At 42.8% G+C, this 22,805-nt stretch overlaps 1 protein-coding gene across 14 annotated transcripts in view; it reads left to right on the top strand.

The window, feature by feature from the left end:
* The window catches only part of CELF2 (CUGBP Elav-like family member 2), a 484,640-nt gene that overhangs the window by 422,259 nt on the left and 39,576 nt on the right, over positions 1–22,805 (top strand). For all 14 annotated transcript variants that reach the window (XM_029078013.2, XM_039913825.1, XM_039913823.1 and 11 more), the window contains 4 exons: positions 1,395–1,529; positions 11,877–11,956; positions 16,614–16,772; positions 19,049–19,112. In XM_029078013.2, coding sequence (XP_028933846.1) covers positions 1,395–1,529; positions 11,877–11,956; positions 16,614–16,772; positions 19,049–19,112 — 438 coding nt within the window. The remainder of the gene's footprint in view (positions 1–1,394; positions 1,530–11,876; positions 11,957–16,613; positions 16,773–19,048; positions 19,113–22,805) is intronic.

Genomic DNA, 22,805 nt, shown 5'->3' with positions numbered 1-22,805 from the left:
TGCCTTCACTTTGCAGGGGAAGCTAATTTTTAACTCTGGAGGAGGATAACAAGAATGGAAGATCTTATTTTTCCTCTCTGCCTCTCAGCATTCCCCCAGGTGACTGACTTCCTAGGTCCCAGGCAAATAAGGTCATTGCCAATTGATTACCAAGATCTCCTCTGTCTCTGGAGTGATGGCCTTTGTTAAAGCCTTCCATTAGGACAGCTCCATTCCTATTGTCTCTCCCTCCCTTTCTCTTTCACTTGGGAAAGGGAGTAAAACACCATAGGTCTGAATGAATCAATCTACCAATCCATCATATTTGTTGAGCGCTTACTGTGTGCGGAGCACTGTATTAAGAAAGTAAGGAGAGCAGTTGGTAAACTATTCCCTGACCATGACGAGTTTACAGTCTAGAGGAGAATTAGACCTTGTACCGAAGGTGTCTGCAAAATCCAGCTGCAATATTCCTATTGTCTCTCCCTCCCTTTCTCTTTCACTTGGGAAAGGGAGTAAAACACCATAGGTCTGAATGAATCAATCTACCAATCCATCATATTTGTTGAGCGCTTACTGTGTGCGGAGCACTGTATTAAGAAAGTAAGGAGAGCAGTTGGTAAACTATTCCCTGACCATGACGAGTTTACAGTCTAGAGGAGAATTAGACCCTGTACCGAAGGTGTCTGCAAAATCCAGCTGCAATACTTATATATATATAAAATATATATATATATATATCTATAGAAATGTTTAATGGTATTTGTTAAGCACTTACTATATGTCAAGCACTTTTCTAAGTGCTGGGGTAGATACAGGCTAATCAAATAGGACTCAGTTCCTGTCCCCCATGGGGCTCACAGTCTGAGTAGGAGGGCGAACAGGTATTGAATCTCCATTTTACAGTTGAGGAAACTGAGGCGCAGAGAAGTTAAGTGACTTGCCCAAGGTCACACAACAGGCAAGTGACAGAGCCAGGTTTGGAACAGTGGGCCTCTGACTCCCAGGCCTGTGCCTTTTCCAGTAGGGCAAGTTACTTCCTGTGGATTTTCTTCCATCTATTAAACACGTACATAGGCCTTTGATATTTTGAAAGTGTGATCCAGTTTTTATTAGCACTTCAAGTGCCAGGGATTGGGGAAAATCCCAACAATGTAGTATTAATATTTCTGCCCAATTAGGCTATCCTGACTAAATGATCACAAGAGGAAGAACTTGGGGGAAAAGCGACATGGGAGAGGCAGATGAGGAATTGATGGCGGTTATAAGCAAAGAATCAACCTGCCGTTTCAGAGGCAGGCTGGCTCATGTGATTGGAGCTCAGTTTGATGTGGTAATGAAGCATTGATTACAGGGGGGGAGGGGAAAAAAAAGATGAAATGGCCTCTGCTCATTCATTATTTTTTATCTTCTAGCTGTGGAAGACAGAAAATTGTTCATAGGAATGGTTTCGAAGAAATGTAATGAGAATGATATCAGGGTGATGTTTTCTCCATTTGGCCAGATAGAAGAATGCCGAATCCTCCGGGGACCCGACGGGCTGAGCCGAGGTGAGTGTGCTCTCTAGAAAGTCTCTTGCTTAAGTGCTAATTGGAACTCTGTGTCACAGTCAAGGGAGATGCAGCCGCAGAGCTCAGCTAGGTGTTATGTGGTTATGTATCCAGGGTGGTGAAGTTACCCTCCTGTACTCTCCGCCATGGCCAAAATGACCAGCTTTCATTGTCAGAGGTGGGAATTGATGGATTGATCAACGGTACTGGTTAATACCAGACGATCTCAGGGTTTCACCCAGTGGTTCAGGCGAGCAGCGCTGTCTGTTGTTCTCAAGGACAAGGGGCTCCTTTTACCTTTCCCATATGAAGTGGGATTGAGAGTAGGTTGAGTGCTTCATTGTACCCTTGCTTTTTAGCCCAAGTTAAAGTGGGCCAAAACTCACCTTGGGCATTCAACTTACCAGTGTTAACTATTTATCCAGAGAGCCCTTGGAAATACAAGGATTTGGCTCCTCCAGGAGTTTTCCCTGGCACTTGGGGGTGTCAGGGTCACAGCAGGACCTTATAAGGACCAGGGCATGATGGGAATTCTGACTGAGATTATATTCTGGGATGTCAGAACTAAGGCCCTGGCTCATGACATTCCTGGAGCCGAGGTCTGCCAGTTCTTTAGAGAAGAGTTGCCCAAGTTAGATTTCAGTTCTTTTCTTTCACCGTTTACCCACCCCACACTCCTCAAACCTCTGTACCCACCTCTCTGTGATGCGCCCTCTGTCTACCTGTAAATTTGAGAAGCGGTTGGGTGTGGACCTCTGCCCTGGGTTTCCATTTTAAAATCCAGCCCAGGGCTAGAGCTTGGCAAATCCCGAAAGACACATTCAAAACTGACCATTGACACCTTCCCCACTCAAGACCATATTAGCACTTGGGAGACTAAATTGTGGGGTATATTAGAGACAGAAATCTCTCTTGTACTGTATGAACTTTCTACATGTCTTATGAGAAGATCTACACCAGCAAATTATCTGGCTAATTCAGGCCCCCAGATGCCCCAAGACTTCAGTAACATGGCTATTTCAGACCAAAAATACAGTTCTACCTAAAGTATCGATTGAAACCTATCTGTAATTCAGACTCTGAATTATCCCTGTAATTTGCAAAAGTAGACTTTCATTCATTCACTTGTATTTATTGAGTGCTTATTATGTGCAGAGCACTTTACTGAGCACTTGGGAGAGTATGACTGAAGGGAAGCCATCAATCAATTGTATTTATTATGCGCCTAGTTAGCGCTTGGAAGAGTAATCAATCAATGGTATTTATTGAGCCCTTACTATGTGCAGAGCCCTGTTCTAAACGCTTGGGGAGAGTACAATACAACAGAATTAGCAGACACCGTCCCTGCCCATTTACAGTCTAGAGGGAGAGAGAGATGTTAATACAAATAAATAATTTATGGTATATAATTTTAAAAGATATATATATATATATATATATATACATATACACACACATATATGTAAGGGCCTCCTTACCATTCAAAGATGATTTCATTGTCTAATCCACTATCAATTTAATCCTCCAAGTGCTCATTTGGATTCTCATTGACTCGTTCCTTTGAATAAGGAAGTATATTACATAACTCTCCCATGATGCCTTTTGTAGGGGGTTGGGGCTGCCCTCCACCCCCCACCCCACAGACCTAGTTGAACTGGATGAAACCAGCAGTACACCAATACTCCAAAACCCCTCAAGTCTGTCTTATCCCATGGAGGTAAAGTAATGTGATGGTGGTATCCAGAACTGAAAGCATGGAGAACAAAAGTACTTCTCCCATCCTTTCTCCCACTCCTTGCCTTGACTCCTGCCCACCTAAATGGAAGAAGTATTCAGAAGAAAATGGAAAAGCTGTGGAATGGTCAAAATTTAGGATTCCAATTTCTTTTTAAAGGTAATAAAAATTCTGTGTAAAATAATCACAGTTTATGCATTTTCTTACAATTTTGAAATTCAGGTTTTTTTCTTTCACTGAGAGCCAACATTATCCTCAGAGGTGTGCAGTATGTAGAGTTAGGCATACTTCTTGCACAGCATGCTCACAATCTGAAATAGCTAAGGGAGAGAGTGGACAATTCCATTATGGTATTTCTTAAGCGCTTACTGATGCCAGGCACTGTACTAAGCACTGGGGAAGATACAAGTTTATCAGGATGGACACAGTCCATGTCTCACATCAGACTCACCATTTTAATCCCGATTTTACAGATGCGACACAGAGACACTGAGGTGCAGAGAAATGAAGTGACTTGCCCATGATCACACAGCAAATAGCGAAGCTTGATTTAGAGCTCTGGTCTTCTGACTCCCAGGCCCGTGGTGTATCCACTAGGCCAAACTATGTTGGTTGGATAAACAGATACACTTATCTCCATTGGTTTTATGTCCTTTACTTCTGTCTCAATAATGAGTAGTCTAACCTCAAAGACAGAGGTAGGAGTCAGCGAGGCTGCATAAAGAGGTAGATCAATTGTCTGCTGGAAGCAAAGTGAGCCTGTCTCTTGTACTGACAAGCTATATGGTTTTAGGCAAGTTAGTTAACCTCCCTGTGCCTCAATTTTCCCATTGTTATTTATCGAGCACTTACAGAGCTTGAGAAGGCACAACAGAAGCAAATCAGATGTTCCCTGCCCACAGGTAGCTTGCCCATCCTTCTCTCATAGAGAATTTATGAGGATAATGAAAGCACTTTAGAAAGATAAACCAAAGATATTGTGATATGTTTTATTATTAGTTTAATGAGGAAACTGTAGTCTGTACATATTAATCCTGTCTCTGTTCTATGATTGACAGAGCCAGCATATGTCAATTTCAGCGGGCCTTTCTCCGTCAGTCAAGTGGACAGTTAATAAATAAACTGGTGTTTGGCATAAAATGGCAGTGAGCTGCAGCGTGTCTTAGTGGATAGAGCACAGGCCTGGGAGTTAGAAGGTCATGGATTCTATAACCAGCTTCGCCACGTCTGCCATGTATCACTTCACTTCTCTGGGCCTCAGTTACCTCGTCTGTAAAATGGGGATTAGGGGTGTGAGCCCTATGTAGGGCAGGGACTCTATCCATCCTGCCTAACTTAACTGTACCCCAGCACTACATTGCTAGGCACATAGAAAGTGCTTAATAAGTACCATAATTGTTATTATTATTACTATTGTGTTGGTCTCTTACTTTGAGAGCCTAGGCCGAAGAGGGCAGGACTTGTTTTTTCATCAGGGGAGTTTGGACCCAAGGGCCTGTCAGAGAGAGAACACTACTCAGCTAATTGGAGCCACCATCGTGTTAATTAATCAGCACTTGCTATTTAATACAGTCCAGGTTTATACTGCCTCTCTATTTCCAAGAGGAGGAAGCACCGTCACTGATACTCATGCAAATACCAGGCCCATATGAAATCTAAAATGCTTTTTTCCTCCCCTTCTTTTCTTTTTTAAGGGAAAAGTAATTTCTGCTGAACTGATGAGAATTCCCAGTAGCAAAAAAAATTCTCATTTATAATCATTTGTTCTGAAATATAAAGACAGACAGTGGTACGTTTTTCAATTAGTGGAACCCAGGGACTCGTGGTTGCAAGGGACAGCTCCTGAATAAGCATGGTTGTTAAAGGAACAATTCTCTTTTGTGCCCCTATTTTTCTCCTATTAAGGAATTGCACTTTTCAATCAAATTTTAATAAAGCATAGCCCATTAGCAGCATTGCAGATAAAGGGCTCTCAGCACTGCTGTTCCAAGCTCCTGCTGCAGGCTCAACTCTAAAAAATGTGAGAAAGGAGAGAAAAATAAAACAACCTCAGGTCTGAAACTCACCTCACAAGTTTGACTCACTAGATTGAAAGCTCTTTAAAGGTAGGGAGCATTCCTACTGACTCTGTTGTGTCATACTCTCCCAAGCACTTAATACAGTGCTTTGCACACAGTAAGCTCTCACTAAGTACTATTGGTTGATTGAACAGACAAGGAATAAACAATACAAAATTTTCAAACCACTATCTATCTTGGCTGGAGGTTGCGTGTCTCTCTCTCTCTTGCTCTTTCATTCTTTTGCTGTCTTCCTTTCTCTATCTCCCTCTTTCTTTCTCTCTGTCTCTCACTCTGTCTTTCACTCAACAACAGGACTAAAGCAGAAGGAAAAGTTGGTGTGTTCCTCACTTTCACATCTGCTCCTGCCACCCTGAAAACTAGTTGTCATTACTCCTCCAGGTCGGTAGGCCAGGGAGGGATAGTCATGCCCTCTTCCTGTTTCCTCAGAAGCCAAAATAGAGTACAGGGAATGAGCTCAGAGAAGCTGAAGATGAGTTGAGCAGACCACTAAGCTTGACTGTGTGCAGGGCATTGTTCAGTATTTCAGAGTTTCTAGGCACATTTCCTGCACACAACGAGCTCACAGACTAGAGAGAGAGACAGCCATTAATATAAGTAGATACATTTTGGATATGTACAGTAGGACTCTGGGGCTGAGGGAGGAGTGACTAAAAGGAGGAAATGAGGGTGAGGTAGAAGGGAGTGGGAGAAGAGGAAATGAGAGCTTAGTCAGAGAAGGCCTCTTGGAGGAGATGTGCCATCAATAAGGCTTTGAAGGGGAGAGAGTAATTGCCTGACAGATATGAAGAGGGAGGACCTTCCAGGCTAGAGGCAGGACATGGGTGAAATGGCAGTGGTGAGATAGGCAAGATCACATACATTGAGTAGGATGGCGATAGAGGAGAGCAGTGTACAGGCTGGGTTGTAGTTGGAGAGCAGCAAGGTGAGGTAGGAGGTGGCAAGGTGATTGAGTGCTTCTAAGTCAGTGGTAAGGAGTTTCTGTTTGATGCAGAGCTGGATGGGCAACCACTGGTGGTTCTGGAGGATTGGGGAAATGTAGATTGAAAGGTTTTGTAGAAAAATGGTCTGAGCAGAAGAGTGAAGTATGGATTGAAGTGGGGAGAGACAGGAGACAGGGAGATCTGCAATGAGGCTGATATAGTACAATAATCAAGGCGGGTTAGGGTAAGTGCTTGGATATACGGAAGAGTTTGGATGGAGAGGAAAGAGTGGCTTTTAGCAGTATTGTAAAGGTTGAACGAACTGACAGGATTTAGTGATAGACTGGATATGTTGGTTGAATGAGAGGGATGAGTCAAGGATAACACCAAGGTTATGGACTTAAGAGACAGGAAGGATGGTGGTGCTGTCTACAGCGATGGGAAAAATCAGCGGGAACCAGAATGTAGGTGGGAAGATAAGGAATTCTGTTTTGGTATTGGTAAGTTTGAGTTGTCAGCAGCACAGCCAAGTAGAGTTGTGCTGACGGCAGGAGGAAATGTGAGACTGAGGAAAGGGAGATAGATCAGGGCAAGAGGTATAGATTTGGAAATCATCTGCATAAAGGTGGTAGTTGAAGCCAGGGGAGTAAATGAGTTCTCCAAGGGAGTGGGTGTAGATGGAGAATAGAAGGGGACCCAGCACTGAACCTTGAGGGACCCCTACATTTATGGGTTGGGAGGCAGAGGAGGAGCCAGCAAAATCAACTGAGAATGAGTGGCCAAAGAGATAGGAGGAGAACCTGGAGATTATCTCTCAGACACTCACCCTCATGGATGCAGTCTGACTGTTAGCTGTGATGTGTTCAAATTGAAGGATGACTCACATCTTCTTAATGGGTCTGACCTGTGGCAGGAGAAAACACTTGTTCGGGGGTCTGCCTTGGTGCCCTGGCACCAACCCTAGCAGCCCACAATCCTTTGCAGATTTATCTAGATTCCAGATGGGTTTTCAAGGGCATCTGCCAATTTCAGAAATTTCTTTTTCTTCACTTTAGATGTGGTCAGGTTCCTTCTTTTTTTTAACTATGCTCCCCAAAGAACACCAGCTGAGCTCATCCTCCAGGTCCCCACTGCACCGATGAGGGTGTCCTTCCGACCCACACACTGGAATGTGGCCTTCAGCAGAATGGAGAGGCAGGGCCTCCTTCCTGGCTACGACGTCTCCATTTCAGCCCCTTCTGCACTTTTCACCATTCATTCATTCATTCAGTCAGTCATATTAATTGAGCATGTACTGTGTGCAAAATACTGCATTAAGTGCTTAAGAGAGTACAGTATAACAACAGACAGACACATTCCTGCCAACAACGAGCTCACTGGATCTAAAACACTAATAAGTGGCCCAAGAGATAGGAGGAGAACCAGGAGCCAGCATCCAGGTAACAAAGGGTCTTCACAGTCCTAATTTGAGATAAACTTATTTTTCCACTGAATTGCTGTTGTTCTGGGTAGACACTAGAGACACTAGACCGTGTATTTAACTAGAGGGAAAAGGTCTTCCTCACTCCTCCAGTAACAGTCTGCTGTCAGAGGAACCAGGACCTTTTGAAACTCCTAATCTCACAGGAAAATCTCCTAGTCTTGTTGCTGATCCTGGAACTCTCCAGCTGGTTTGTTGTTGCTTTTCAGCCAGCCCATCTGAGTAGGGTCACCTCCTGTGAGTGAGGAATTACAGAGGTTAACGATCCAAGGAACCAAGAAACATTGGGTTCTGAAGTTACTTAACTTCATCCAGAGAGTGGCATAGACTGTAAATCACCCACCAGTGCTGTCTCGTTTGAGGCATCAGCCAAATCCAAATTTCACTTTTAGCAGAGCAGGAGTTTTTAAACAGTAATGGTAACTAGCTATACTAGTTATTTGCGTACAGTAAGTGCCCAATAAATATGATTGAATGAATTTTAAAAGGTGGGTTTTTCCATTGAAATCTGACATGCTGCTCCTCTTTTACAAGAGTAGCTGAAAAGGAGTAGTAGAATTGGAGAGAGGGCAGCAAGCAGTCATCAGGGAGTTTCAAAATTCTCTTGCCACTAAGAGAAAAGGAAAAACACCTGAGTCATGCTCTCCCTTTGATTGAAATGACAAGTGTAATAGATGTGTTCCAAAATCTTCTCAGTGACAGGGCTACTGGCTTTCCTCAGATCTTCTTGTAAAAGGAAATTACTGGGAGAAAACTTGCCCCAGTCAATCACTTATCTGTTCCAGCAAGCGAGAAGGCATCCTCTCCGAAATGAGCGAAATTCACCCTGACTCATTTCTGTTAGGGTTCCCCTCCTGACATTTTGAAAGTCGAGTTAAATAATTGCAAGATAAATTATAGGTTACCACATTTACCAGTGAATGTTTGCTTTTAGGTGTTTGGAGATTGCAAGGTCATCATTACTGTGTTTTCTTGGCCACCAAAAGTTACCCTTTGGTTATTCCGGTCCCTGTAATTTCTCCGACCTAGTTGTGCTTAGTATCTCTCCACAGCCAAGGGACTGCTAGGCAGCAAGCTTGGAAATCCAAGAACCATGGATTTGCCCTATAAAATCTGAAGCATTGATCCATCAAGCCTTCGAAGGTGACTGGGTTTGCCCTCTGGAGAGTGCTGTATTTGACTAGAGGGAAAAGGTCTTCCTCACTCCTCTGGGAACAGTCTGCTACCAGAGGAACCAGGACCTTTTGAAACCCCTAATCTCACAGGAAAATCTTCTAGTCTTGTTGCTGATCCTGGAACTCTCCAGCTGGTTTGTTGTTGTTTTTCAGCTAGCCCATCTGTGTAGAGTCACTGCCTGTGAGTGAGGAATTACAGAGGTTAACGATCCAAGGAACCAAGAAACATTTGGTTCTGAAGTTACTTAACTTCATCCAGAGAGTGACATAGTCTGAAATTGTTCGAAGTGAGCTCCCTCTTCTTAAATGACACAATAATTTTCCCTCCTAAGGAATTCAGCCCAGAGCAAACTGTACAGTGCTAGGCAAAAACAGCTTCTCACAAACCTCACTACATCCAGAAGGAAAAAGAGAGCGAGAGAGAGCTAAAATCATCCATCTTGTCAGATCCTTTTTGTAAGTGTGTAGGATTTGAAATTAGAAAGTGCCTGCTATCTGCTGAGCTTCTGATGGTTCTTGGCTCTGAAGGAGGAACGGGAGAGGTTATGTTCATAGAGACATGACTGGGTTGTTCTGTGGCTAACACTCTTCTTCGCTAATTGCACTTTCTCAGTGAGTTATTTCTAGCTGTTTAGCTGGGCTGAAATTGTGGGAAATGCATAAACTGTGCCTTATTGATTTTTGTTGACACTTTACATGCCTTTTATGCATTCCTAACCTCCACTTGGTAATTGTCAGTATGGCGATGCTCGTGGATAATAAGAGCAAATGAAGGGAACGAAACAATTTTCTTGACAATTAAAAGAAGTATTACTCAAACCATTGTATGAGTTCCAATATGTCTCCATTAAAATTGTTCTCTCCCTCCGTTGAAGTCATGAGATAAGAAATTGAAGAATAAAAGCCCCTCAGTGTTATTTCCTCAGTTAATAATATTAGTAATAAGCATAATGTTTTTCAAAGAGATTACTTTGAGACTGATGGTAAATTTGGGCCTCTTTAATTTTAGTGCACAGCGTCCATATGGAATCTAGCAGAGGTACTGTTGCTTATTTCCCACTCTATTACACATATTGTCTACAGTGCCTTATAGAGAGTTATTAAATTACTTTTATTAATGAAATTGGATCTGGGTAACAAGAGCTGCAGCCAATACAGCAACGTGCAGCATATATAGCAAATAAAGCCCATTCACCCCTCTGATGTCTGTGAAAAGAAGCAGTCCCACGCTGATGGTAAAAGATCTGGGAGCCAGCCTTAATTCAAGCCATGTAAGGATAACTTCACCCCAAAATGGCTATGAGATGACTTTTCCTCATATCAGAGTCTTTTGTCAATTAAAAATTACTGCATGCTTCAAAAATGCATTGACTATATTCATGACTTGATGTTGTGCTTGTGGGTAATGGGTAGGCCCTGTGTTCTCTTACTGTTGTTGGATGAAAATGTTAATGCAGTCTTGACTTGATAATCTTACCAGGTACAGACAGAGCAAAAATGGGAAAGATGTTTTACGCATCACAAATTGAGTTACATAATGCAAACACTGTTGTTAGTTGCCGGATTGTAGAATGCTTTATTTCCCCTCATTGGCCACAGAAGCAACAATATCGTATTTTTGATGCCAAAATTTAGCTTCCATGGATTAGCGCTGAAATGACAGTACGCTTCAACCTCGCAGTGTTTAGATCTGCTTCATTTGGAAATCTCTTAAGTAGTAATAATAATAATGTTTTGAGGAAATTGAGTGGAACACTAAATTATTCTCTGATACCTAAGTTCAAACTGTGCCAGCTTAAAGAAGCTGAAAATCAATGCACTCTTAAAGTCATTAGAGATCATAAGTGAAATAAGTCTGTGTTGCTTTAGCTAAGCTTTTAGTGTGCCATGGTATTATTACAAAATCAGCCTGAATCTGCATTAATTTCACAGTCTTTTTCTCCAAGAAGCCCAAGGGTGCATGATGAATAAAATGTAAATTTCAGAAAGAAGTGTTTTTAGTAGTTAAAAGGGCAATGAGGCGTTCAGGATGAATGTTGACCTGCCTGGTGGTCAATGCTGCTATGAGAAGCAATACAAAGCAAAACAGGTCGGGCCATAAAGAAAAACAGATTGGTCCACAAAGACTGCGGTCAGGTTTTTGCCACAGAGGAGCAGAAGTGATAGGTGGTTGATTTGCACTAGAGAGGTTCTAAAAAACACACAGAGTGATAACCTCTACCCTAGGTCAAAGCTCTAAATGCCTTTCAAAGAATCCCAACCTCTCCAGTCATGATGATTTTCTTGGGAAAAAAAAATTATGATTTTTAACAGTTCAAACTATATTCCCGGTTGAATCTACTTGAGTAGTATTGCAGGCTTTATGGTTTTTTTTTCCACGAGCAGCAGGTAGTTACTAAACATTTTACATACCTTTTTCTGTTTGCATTTGAACGTCATAATTTTACATCCATCCATAATTTTTCCTCTTCAAATTCCGACAGAGAAATTTACCCTTGGCATTTTGAGCTCATTAAAATATGTTGGCTAATTTGCCTGTGGCGTAAGCATTTTATTTGTTGTTGCTTATTGGCAACAATAAACTATGAACTGCAAAGCCCTGGTGTGCAGATGCCTTGAGTAAAAAGATTATTTGCAAAGGAAGAAAATGTAGACGTTCAATGTTTCTTTGCCTTAGAAAATGCAAACCAAGCCTTGCCTGTCTTTCAAATCCAGTGGCTAAGCAGAATCCATCTCCCCCATTTCAGAGTAAAGATGTCTTTCATCTCTGGTCAGATTAGCAAGTCAGCACTGTGTGTAAAATAAAGTACAATAGAGAAGATGTTTATTTTTATGTACTACTGAGAACAGTGTCGTCTTGTGGCAGTTCTCGTAGACTGTGTTGGTTTAACAAGCGTCCAACCCTTTTGTCTTGTTGTTTTTTGTCTTTCCTGCTCCCTGTCCCTTGTTCCCACAGGCTGTGCGTTTGTCACATTTTCTACAAGGGCAATGGCACAGAATGCAATCAAAGCCATGCATCAGTCTCAGACCATGGAGGTATTGTATCATCTGCCCTTTCTTTGTTTTCTTTGTGCAAATGATCGGGAACGGTAAAGCAATTATCTCCAGTATGGATCGTTCGCATGACAATCACAGATTTCAACTTCCTAGAACTCCCTCCAAAATTTAGTTTGAGGCTTCCACTCCACCCGCACCCCCATAATCACTCCAGAGACCCTGAGTCCACTGTAGGAAATGTAAAAAGAGAACTCCGACTCACCATCCATAGGGAAGCACCACATCCATAACCTATGGGATTTAAGGACCGACTTTGTCCCCGGGGGGTTTGCATTGAATGAGAATGCAAACCCTTGTGGCCTCACTGCCCTGTTCGTACAACTCTGCCTTGGTGCCCCAGTCGGTCTGGGCAGTGCATATGCTTCATCCACTTGGAAAAGGGTCAAGTGACGTTGGACCTGTCGAGCAGTTATGAGGGCAAACAGTTTTGCCTTTCAGAACTAATGTTTTTCAACACTAGCCCGACTAATTATCAGATCCCAGTGAGCATTTGGATTTGCTACAGTGCCGGGAAGGAGATGGACGAGGCCATCACGCACAGGCTTCCATTTCCGACCCCACCTTTATGAAGGGCCGTGCAGCACACGGGATGCAGAGACTTGAATTTGCTCCCCTAATGAAAAATGATGGCTTTAGGGAAAGATAAATTTGCCAGAGTGGAGTGCATCCAGCTAAATGTGGACTTAAGGTCCAGGCACTTTTCGTCTGTGATTTGGGTCATGGCCTTTCAGAATTTTGCACAAAAAGCATCCCCAGAGTGATATGCCTTTACTTATTCTGGATTGTCAAAAAGAATCATTTGAGAGTGCATGTTCAACTGTACTATGTATATTGTATCTCTGTGTATTGATTATCTTTTTGGAGGTGGCATTGTGATGTTATGTGCAATTGTGTATTTTCAGTTCCCAAAATGAAGGCCTTTTCCAATTGTCTTTAAACGCTCAAGAATTATTTTATTAATCTGAGTTTTTTGCAATGCTGAGCCTCCCAAAGCATGCTGGGGGAGTCCAGAAATCATTATGTGTCATGTTTTGTTTGCAGCTTTGTGAACGGAGCAAAAAGGGCGGGTGGAAAAATGGGAAAGGAGCGCGCATGACAATGTCACTAATTGTCTGCTCTTATGAGTAATGGTATCGGCATTGCAAAAGCTGTTGTTGTCTTTTCCAAACACTCTGTTTGACTCTGGTTGAAACTCCTGCCATATGTTGTATAATCGATGTGTTTTCCTTCCAGTGCAATGCATTTTTTTTTTTAAAGACACCCTCTCCTCCCTCCCTGATGCCCATTTTAGTTGAAAATCGACAGGGTTGTTTAGTTCGTGCAAGGAAATAATTAGCAGGTTTGAAAATACCTAGGACTCTGAAATTGCCCAACACCTAACACCACAATAGTGTGACACATTCTCAAAGCAGAACAGCATTTCGCATTTCTCTCTTTCTTGACTTGGACATCTGACTAATTTGGGCTTTTCTGACTTACCACTAAACTTAATTTCTAACTTAAAAAAAAGGTTTTGTTGCTAAGAGCGTTTGTACATGTATAGCCTCCTTATATGTGTGTGTGTGTGTGTATGTATGTGTGTATTTTCCTTTGGGATAGGTACGATAATGGCCCTTCCTCAAAAGGCCCTTGCTTTGGAGATTTTTTTTTTAAATCGATGCAACTCCCTTAAGGTAGAAATGGCAGTCAGTCAATCAATGAGTCATATTTATTGAGTGCTTACTGTGTGCAGAGCACTGTGCTAAGTGCTTATGAGGGTACACCATAATATAAAAGACACATTCCCTGTCCACAGTGAGTTTACAATCTAGAGGGGGAGACGGATGTTAATATAAATAAATAAATAGATAAATTATGGATATGTGCCTAAGTGCTTTGAGCTTGAATGGGAGGCAGGGTGAAAAAAGGGAGAAAGTTGGGGTGAATAAAGAGAGAAAGTCAGGGTGACACAGAAGGGAGTGAGAAAAGAGGAAATGATGCTTCAAAGTAATTGGTGAGCTCAGGACCAAGAGACCCGGCCCTGTTGGTTTTATTAATGCTGTGCTTACTTGAGGAAATGGGGAAATGGAAACCCCCCGTGGTTTTAATGCACCCTTTTCCCAACTAGTTAGCAGAATGTTGCAATGGGAAATACCAGTGGCATCGCTATCTTCCTGCTCACTCTAAAGAAAGGGGGATCGAGTTTTGTAGAGGAGGGTGGAAAGAAGCAGCAGCCAAAATACTAAGGAAGAAATAGACTTGGAAACCCACCTGAAAAGTGTTTGCCGGAAACCAAAAAGAAGAAAAAAAACCCACTTATTTCGATTTACATTCAAAAGCAATTCCTGGTCCTTTGTTATTAATATCCATGTTATTGTTGTCAAAAGTTGAATTTTGATAGTTTATATTAATTCTGGATACTCGGCCTGAAGCAGTGGGGCCCCAGGGCACCTTGATTTTGTGTTTAATTCAAAATTTGACTTTTAAAATGGAAGATTATGTATTAGGCAATCAAGTTTCTATTGGACAACTGAAGTTATTTTTCCTGATTTCATTATTTTCCATTCTTTGGCACACATCATTGACTAAGATGTATTTTCAAAGTGAGCTCGGAACTCAAATGATGAGAATATTAATGTTCAGAAGAATAAGGTTCTCTTGAAAATAATGAATTTCCATATTCTGTTTTGCAATCTGCTTTCTCTTTCTCTCTCTCTCTCTCCCTCATCCCCTGTCCCCCTCCCTTTTCCTTCCCCTGAGCCCCTCTCTTTCTTTCTCTCTTCTGATTTAAGCAAGTCATTTTTAAAGCCCTAATCACTAGTATAATCTGCTTTTCTGTCACATTTTGCTATTTAAGAAAGGGGAAAGAACAAATACAGCACTGGAAAGAGGCACTATAATTTGTTATGGAACAAATTTGATGCAGCAATAACAACCCCTTTCTCATACAAAACCACTTTGCTATATAATTTCCATCTTTGGAATGTTTGGCTCTCTTGAAAATGATGAAGTAGTGAAATAAGGTGCAGATGAAGAAAAATGAATTATAGTTTCATAAATGGTGGAGATATTGTTTTTATGTAATTTACTGACATTTAGCATTCATAACTGGGATGCCGACTACCCAAACTGAAAGCTGATTGGTTGGGAACTAAGAAATAACCAAGCTGCTTCATTTTTTTCGTTTTTCCTTCAAATCCATCCCAATTCCCTTTGGAACAGTCTTGAGAGCCCTGTATGCGTACAGTCATGATTCAGAGCATTAAATCAATTTCTTCCGACCACCAAAGTTGATCTGGAAAAGGACCCAAGTTTGCTGTTCATTTTGGGGTAGGAATTCAAAAAGGTCCCAAAGGGAGAAGAAACCTCATTTTATTCCTAATAGAAAATTGGCGGGGAGACCTATATCTGTTTTGATGCTGAGTTTCAATAATAGCACGAGAGGACTCTGTTCATTTTATTTCCTTTTCATTCCAATGAGATGTGACAGTGAGCTTTCAGAAGAGAGGAATGAAAGTCCACCTCCCCTCAGAACTGTTTCCTAGTTGCTAGCATTCAAGGGTTCATTTGGATGGGAGGCCATGATAAATGAGCCGCTTTGCCATTGCCTTGGTCTTCCCAAGTGAGGCTAAATGGAACAGGTCTTAATGCTGAGCCTTGTGTGTCTACCACCACAGAATTGGGCTAAGGATGTTCCACAGCACTGGATGTAGTCTTATCTTGGGCAGATGCAGACTGTGAGCACAGCAGAGTAAGAGGAGAGATCTCTGTAACAACAAGGTGCCACGAGCAGTGAATTCACCTGCCTCTATTTCCTAACTACTCCACTCCCACATTTTTTTCCTAAAATGAAACTGACACCTTAGCGCCTCAGCAAAATCAGTAAGACGTTCCAAAGTTCAAAGATTTAAATCTACTCACTGGATAAGGAAAGGATAAACTTGGTAAACATGAAAGACATATATTCAGACCCTGCCTAACTTCCCCATCCACTGCCCTCTCTCAAACCCACCTGTGAATGGACCTTGACCATTTTGTGAAAGCAGAGAGAGCTAAATACAGGTCCAGTCTTAAGACATGTGGGCCATGGTCTGGTCTATAGCCCTAGGGGAGCACTGGGAAAATTGGAGACAAAGTAAGATTGATGGGGAAATGCTTCAGTAAAAGAGGTGAGGAAGTGAATGACTTCTCTAAGGGGCATCCTCCTGAGAAACTTAGCATGGTCTCGGCAATCTTTTGTGGTGATTGTGGTGGGATCGGGTGCTCCCCACCCCGCAAACTTCTCAACTAATTCAGAAGCGTTCTGATAAGACAGCAGAAGAATCCTAGTAGGGAAACAGAGTGGCCTGGGAGTCAGAGGACCTGAGTCGTAAGTCCGACTCTGTCCCTGGACCTGGGTTGTAATTCCAACTCTGCCACTCATCTGCTGTGTGACCTTGGACAAGTCCCAACTTCTCTGTGCCTGAGTTACCACATCTGAAAAATGGAGATTAAATCCTACTCCTTCCTACTTAGACTGTGAGCCCCATGTGGGACGGGGACTGTGTCCAACACTTAGTACAGTGCATGGTACATAGTAACCACTTGACAAGTTCCATTAAAAAAATAACCTGTCATGTAACGTCATTTCCATGTTTTCCAATGTGTCTGATCACAGGGCTGCTCTTCACCGATCGTGGTGAAGTTTGCCGACACCCAGAAGGACAAGGAGCAGCGGCGTCTCCAGCAGCAACTTGCCCAACAGATGCAACAGCTTAACACTGCCACCTGGGGGAACCTGACAGGCTTGGGGGGACTCACCCCACAGTACCTGGCGGTAAGTGCTTCAGAAACTCGTCCAGGCTCCGCAGAGGAGGAACCTCCCCGGAGATGCCCACGATGACTTACTAGGCTGGCAGTTCCCGGTGATTCGCTTCCTTAAAGACAGCTCTCTGTGGTGGCGTCGGGGGGGGGGGGGAGTGGAGGCGCTCATCCCTCTTGTACCAGAGTGGACACTATCACTCCATGCTTTAGCTGGGATGTGACCCTAGAAGTAGGGAACGTTCTTCCCACAGCTTGCAGACATCGGCATCCGGTACCTCCAGAAGGAATGGTTGGTGGGCAAGTTCTAAAGGGGTGAGCTACTTTAGCGTGGGGTTTTGCCAGAGTGCACCCCTTGTGACTTAGGAGAACTGCATCTTGTGTCTCAAACAACGATCCAATATGGTGTCTTTTAAGTACTGGCCCAAATTTAAATTTAGCCCCAAATGGAACTAATTTGAAATATGGCACTCCCTTCTCACAGATGCCCATCCTCTGCCGGTCTCTAAAATGATTCTGAAAGCCAAGGATAAACAAAACTATGTATGCATGATATAGATTTACACCGAGTCTTAGTTCTCACCCTGTGCCACCCTACTTTCTTTCATCTGGGCATTGGCAAGAAGATCCAGATTATATTTCCTTAAAGGGCTCTGTCACGATCTGAATCTGGTCTCCCCAAATTTAGTGATTGTCCTGATCTTGGGTCACATCATGATTACATCAAGCAATGAAAAATGGGACTGGGAGAGGAAGCACAGTATATAAACTTCATAGAGCTTTCTCTATTTGGCCTACATTCTTTTTGGGGTACCCTGATCTCCCAAAGAGATGTTAGAGGAGGAGGTACGTTGGGCGAGACACAGACTTTTCTAGATTTAATAATAGCAAGACAGACACCTCAGTGATGGATCTGTAAGCACAGCTGACTGGAGATTTGAGGAGTTTTTTTTGCCCCCATCCTCTGCTTAGTTCTTTAAATCAACAGCCCTGAACTCGTTACTAGCACTGAATCCATTTCCTTTGAGCACGTCAGGCCTCGGTTCAGAAGTCTCAGGACCAAGCCCCACCCATCACACTCGATGTCACTGTCTCGCTGTCAGTCATTGGTGCCCTCTAGTAATATGCCCATTCGAATCTCATCCAGTTTCAAAATATTTCTTGGTAAAGGCTTTCAAGACTTCACTTCCCGGGGAATACCTTTTCCAGCGACGGAAGCAAAATTTATTGAAGAGAATTTTAAATACCTGCTGTTCGGTTTTGGTGACCTCCCACTTATACCAGACCATAGTTATTTAAGATGAGGTTACCCTGCAGTGAGTCATTTTTCTATAGGTGAATTTATTAACCCTCAGAGGCCTTTGATGAACATTTTTGCCCACACATAACACACACACGCTCAACCATTCTTACGTTTCACTTCCAGCCAGAAGGCTGCTTCTACACTGGCAGAAAGAAGGGTAGAATTTGCAAATACTCTGGAAAGCCCTAGTGTTTTCTTCCCTAGAGCATTTTGCAAACAATCCATCGTGCTCTTAAGACCACTGGGCTCCCCAGCGCTTTTGCAAAAAATATGCTCCACTCCTTCCACTGCCCACCAGCCTAGGGAATGCCAGCTTCTTAGGAATTAATTCTAAATTAACGTATTGGCAAGGTTGGGCAAGCTCTGAGCTTTGATATGAGCCACTCAGCAGTGAGGAAGGCGCCTGACCTGTGCAGGGCGGTGGGGAAAGAAGAGGGGAGCAGACCTTGATTGACAGTGATGAGTTATGGTAACTACTAGACTTCAGAGAGTTATAATTAGTTACGCTATGTTGGTTTCAATAGATTTAACACCTGGTTGTTAAAAAGAGTAAATTGATTAATTGTTTTAAAGCAGCAGTGTTATTGAGTTTCCCCAGTGTCTGTGTGTTTCTTAATAGAGATTAGACATTAATATGGATTTACAGCCTCAGCTCTGGGGACCTTCAGTCCGTCAATAGGTAGAAGCAAGCATGCAGCGCCATACATATAGTGGGATGTGCAGGTGCACCCAGTTTAATCAATCAGTCGTATTTATTGAGCCCTTACTGTGTGCAGAGCACTGTACTAAATACTTGGGAAAGTAGTACAGTATAAAAATACAGACACATTCCCTGCCTACCATGAGCTTAGTCTACAGGTGGTGGCAGGCATTAATATAAATAAATTTCAGATATAAATAAATTTCAGAAGGCAATCGGTTGGCCCCTCGAAGCTCCACCCCGGCTCTCTCCCAAATGCTGTTCTGATGACGATCACTTTTACTTGCAGCTCCTGCAGCAGGCAACTTCCTCCAGTAACCTGGGTGCATTCAGCGGCATTCAACAAATGGCTGGTGAGTCCAGAGAGAGGTGTTTCGTTTGACCTCACGAGGCTTCTCAGGCTCGCGATCCCTCATCGGCCCATGGTGTTTGGATCTGGAAAGGCAAATGGGGAGAGGGGCACGGTGCGGGGGAAATAAGCATGAACAGCCAGGGAGTGGAGAGGGCGGAGAGGTTTGTCACTGGGCATAAAACATCTTCCTATCTTAGGTCCCGGAAGCGGGATGAACTGCTCCGAGACGGGGCAGGTGCATGTCTTTTTTTAGTCACCCCTCCTCGAATCTCGTCCCGGGCTGCCAGTTGTAGATAGTGAGCTGAAGCTTGAGCTAGTAGAAAGAAGGATAAAGCAGAGAGTGGATGACACTGGCATTTCCAGTATGAATTTTATGTCCTGACAACCAAATTAAAACCAGCCCTCTAACGTTTTAATCATAGGCAGCCAGTAGAAGTATTGCAACCTCCTTAATGAAACCCAAGATTCCAGACCTGCCTCGGATCGAGGTTGGCAGTCCCTCGATAATCACCGTCAGCTAAGCAAGGGCCTATCTTTGATCGAACTGCCCAACGGATCCTGTTATGTGAAAGTGCAGTCTTTAGGTTTGAGAAGATCACAATACGACCATATTGAAACCCTGCAGGTAGACGGATTTCTTTGTGTAATGAGCCGTGTGAGAAGTACTTGAGGTGGAATGATTAGTTAAAGGTCGTCCTTACTGTGTCACCTTCCACGATGGTCTCCAAATTTAACATGGAGCCACCGAAGGCAGCATATGAAGAGCATCAGGACACAGATGCCTGTCCACATAGACAGCTAGAAAGCTTTCTCTGGGTTCAGTTCCAAAAAGGATAACAACAAAACCCACTATTTGCGGCATTAAAGGCAGATGCATCTTATTCCAGCAGTGGACTCTTTGACCAAAGTGATGAGATGCTCGCAGAGAGCTACCTTTCTCTCTTTGAATAAAGGCCCATGGTTTCATCTGGCCTTTCTTCAAAACACCAAAAAAAAACACACACACACACAAAAACAGGTCTCTGGCATCTTCTGGCTTCTCTTTGGTTGAAGAAAAGCAGCATGGTCTAGATGAAAGAGCACAGGTCTGGGAGTCAGAGGACCTGGGTTCTAATCCTCACTGGGTCAATTCCTTGCTGTGTGACCTTGGGCAAGTCACTTGTCTTCTCTGTGCCTCAGTTTCCTCAACTGTAAAACAGGAATTCAGTACTTGTTCCCATTCCTACTTATCTATCAATCGGTTGTATTATTTGAGTGCTCATTGTGTGCAGAGCACTTTACTAAGCTTTTGGAAGAGTCTAAGATGAAAGAGTTGGTAAATAGGTTCTCTGCCCATATGGAGTTTACAGTCTAGAAGGGAAGACAGGTATTAATATAAATAAAAACTTTACAGCTATATGCATAAGTGCTGTGAACTTCATGTGGGACAAGGGCCGTGTCCAACCTGATTAAAACTTGTACCTACCCCAGTGCTTAGAACCATGCTTAATACAGAGTAAGTGTTTAACAAATACCATCACAATAATAATAATTTTTAAAGACTCTTAACTTGGATAAATGGGCTTATGCCCCACAGTTCTATTACGATCAGTCATTCGAGCATGCCCTTATTAAGGAGATATCACACACTGACGTGAACTTGTTCGATGATATAAATTGGCCTACCGATAGCAATCCTGCTGAATTATTCTCTTTTCCACGGATGCTGGCAGTGCCTGTGAATTCCACAATATTACACCCCTCTAGCATTTTTATCATGAGAAAAACAGATCTGAATGAGATAAATGCAACTGAGATATTGGGATGGCATTCTTTACAGGGGTTGTTTGGGAAGCATGCTCTGAACTAAGGACTGTGTTAAATATTTCATTTATTTTTAGCCAGAAAGGCCCAAGTAAAATATGTAGGGAGATTTTTCTGCCTAGGATTCATGCCGCTAGCTCCAAACAAGCTCTGCTAGTCAAGGGTTAGGTTTTTCCCTAATAATCCAGACAACTCATAGGCCCAATACAAGGGACTTCCCTCGAAGGAAGCCTCAGGCACTTCCATTCCCAGAGTTGAATTATGCAGAGAAGGTCACTGGGTCCTGAGGCTATTGCCAAGTACGTCATCTCCTGTGGGCAGAGTGGGCTGCCATTGGGCAGAACGGGCTGCCATTTTTCATTAGGATGTTGCACTACCCTTTCGCTCAAACTTCAGGTCAGATTGTTCATGCTCACATACACCCCACCGTCCTTTTAACACTCCCTGGGACATGGGAACTCCCCCGGAAGGTGATTTCAGTTACTTTTGCCCACACCTCTGAGTATATGGTTAATTTAAAGCCATTCTTCCATTAGCTTTTGGCTTTCCAAGATGTGCCTTTCTTGAATCTTTAATGACCAGCCTTGAATTCAGTGTCCTAAATCTCTTCTGGCTAGGGAAAAACAAACACTGTTCTGTAGATTAGCTGGCATTTTTCTCAGATTTCTCAATGCAGAGGGCTTAATTGTAGGTGCTGCATCTCTGCTTAGTTGTTTCTGGAGAGTCTCTTGGTTTTCTGCATACATACGGATGCCAAATGCTTGTCCGTCAGTTCATAAAGGACATGATTCACCCCCAGTGTGAAGATGTGTAAATTCACCTCTGGAATTCTGTGGGGAAAAAGTGTTTTGAAAGAACCAGAATCACCAATGTGTTATCATTCATGACTTTCTTACCTCAGTCAATCACTTGGGCCTGAACTTAAATCTTATCCAAGAGGAGAGAATCATGCTTAAGAAACATAATCAGTTTTTTTCTCTAATGATACCTTGAATTTCAGTCAACCAGTATCACCTATTGGGTGTACAGCACTGAACTAGTTTTGGGAGAGTAAGTAGACCTGATCCCTCTTTTCAAGGAGTTTACAACATGGTGGGAGAGACAGACAGTAAAATTATGTAAAGTCAGGAGGAGGAAGGAAAAGGAGATACATACAAGAGAAAGTGTTTAAGTAATAAGCTATGTGAGTATAGTATGTTCATTAGTGCTTTGGGAAGTTTAAAGTACATTAATGCTAATGAGAAGTAGCATGGCCTAGTGGTAGAGTCCGGGCCTAGGAGTCAGAGGACCTAGTTTTTAATGTGGGCTCTGCCAGGTGTCTTCTGTGTAACCTTGGGCAAGTCACTTAACTTCTCTGTTCTTCAGTTACCTCATCAGTAAAATGGGGGTTTAAGACTGTGAGCCCCATGTGAGACATGGGTTGGGTCCAACGTGATTAACCTGTATCTATCCCGGTGCTTAGTACAGTGCCTAGTATAATCTTCCTCAGGTAGGAGAAAGTGGTCCCCGAGTTTAGCCCTGTCATTCTTTTCGAAGTGCTTTTCACATTACTTCGTCATTTGTCTTCACCATAGCTCTCAAATTCACCATAAGGCAATTGAGGCACAGAAAGCTAAAATTACTTGGCCAAGGCCCTTTATCAGGCTAGTGGCAGAGCTGAGGTTAGGATTTGGATCTTCTGGCTTCCGACCCCTTACCCTTTCTACTAAACCAACAGTACTGCTGCGCATAAAATTGCTCTTGGTTTTTATCATTTTTCATTAAATCACCAAGAAAGGATTAAGTCTTTACTTGCAAAGAAACTAAACTAATGCTTCCAAGTGGACAGTGTGGTTTAGGAGGCAGAGATAGAGCTGTGAATCAGAGGTGAGAAGATCTGGCTCCCAAACCC

Source organism: Ornithorhynchus anatinus, chromosome 13 (genome assembly GCF_004115215.2).
Source record: "Ornithorhynchus anatinus isolate Pmale09 chromosome 13, mOrnAna1.pri.v4, whole genome shotgun sequence".
Lineage (NCBI taxonomy): Eukaryota > Metazoa > Chordata > Mammalia > Monotremata > Ornithorhynchidae > Ornithorhynchus > Ornithorhynchus anatinus.
The sequence above is the reverse complement of the archived record's forward strand: the minus strand, read 5'-3'. Positions and strand labels throughout refer to the sequence as shown.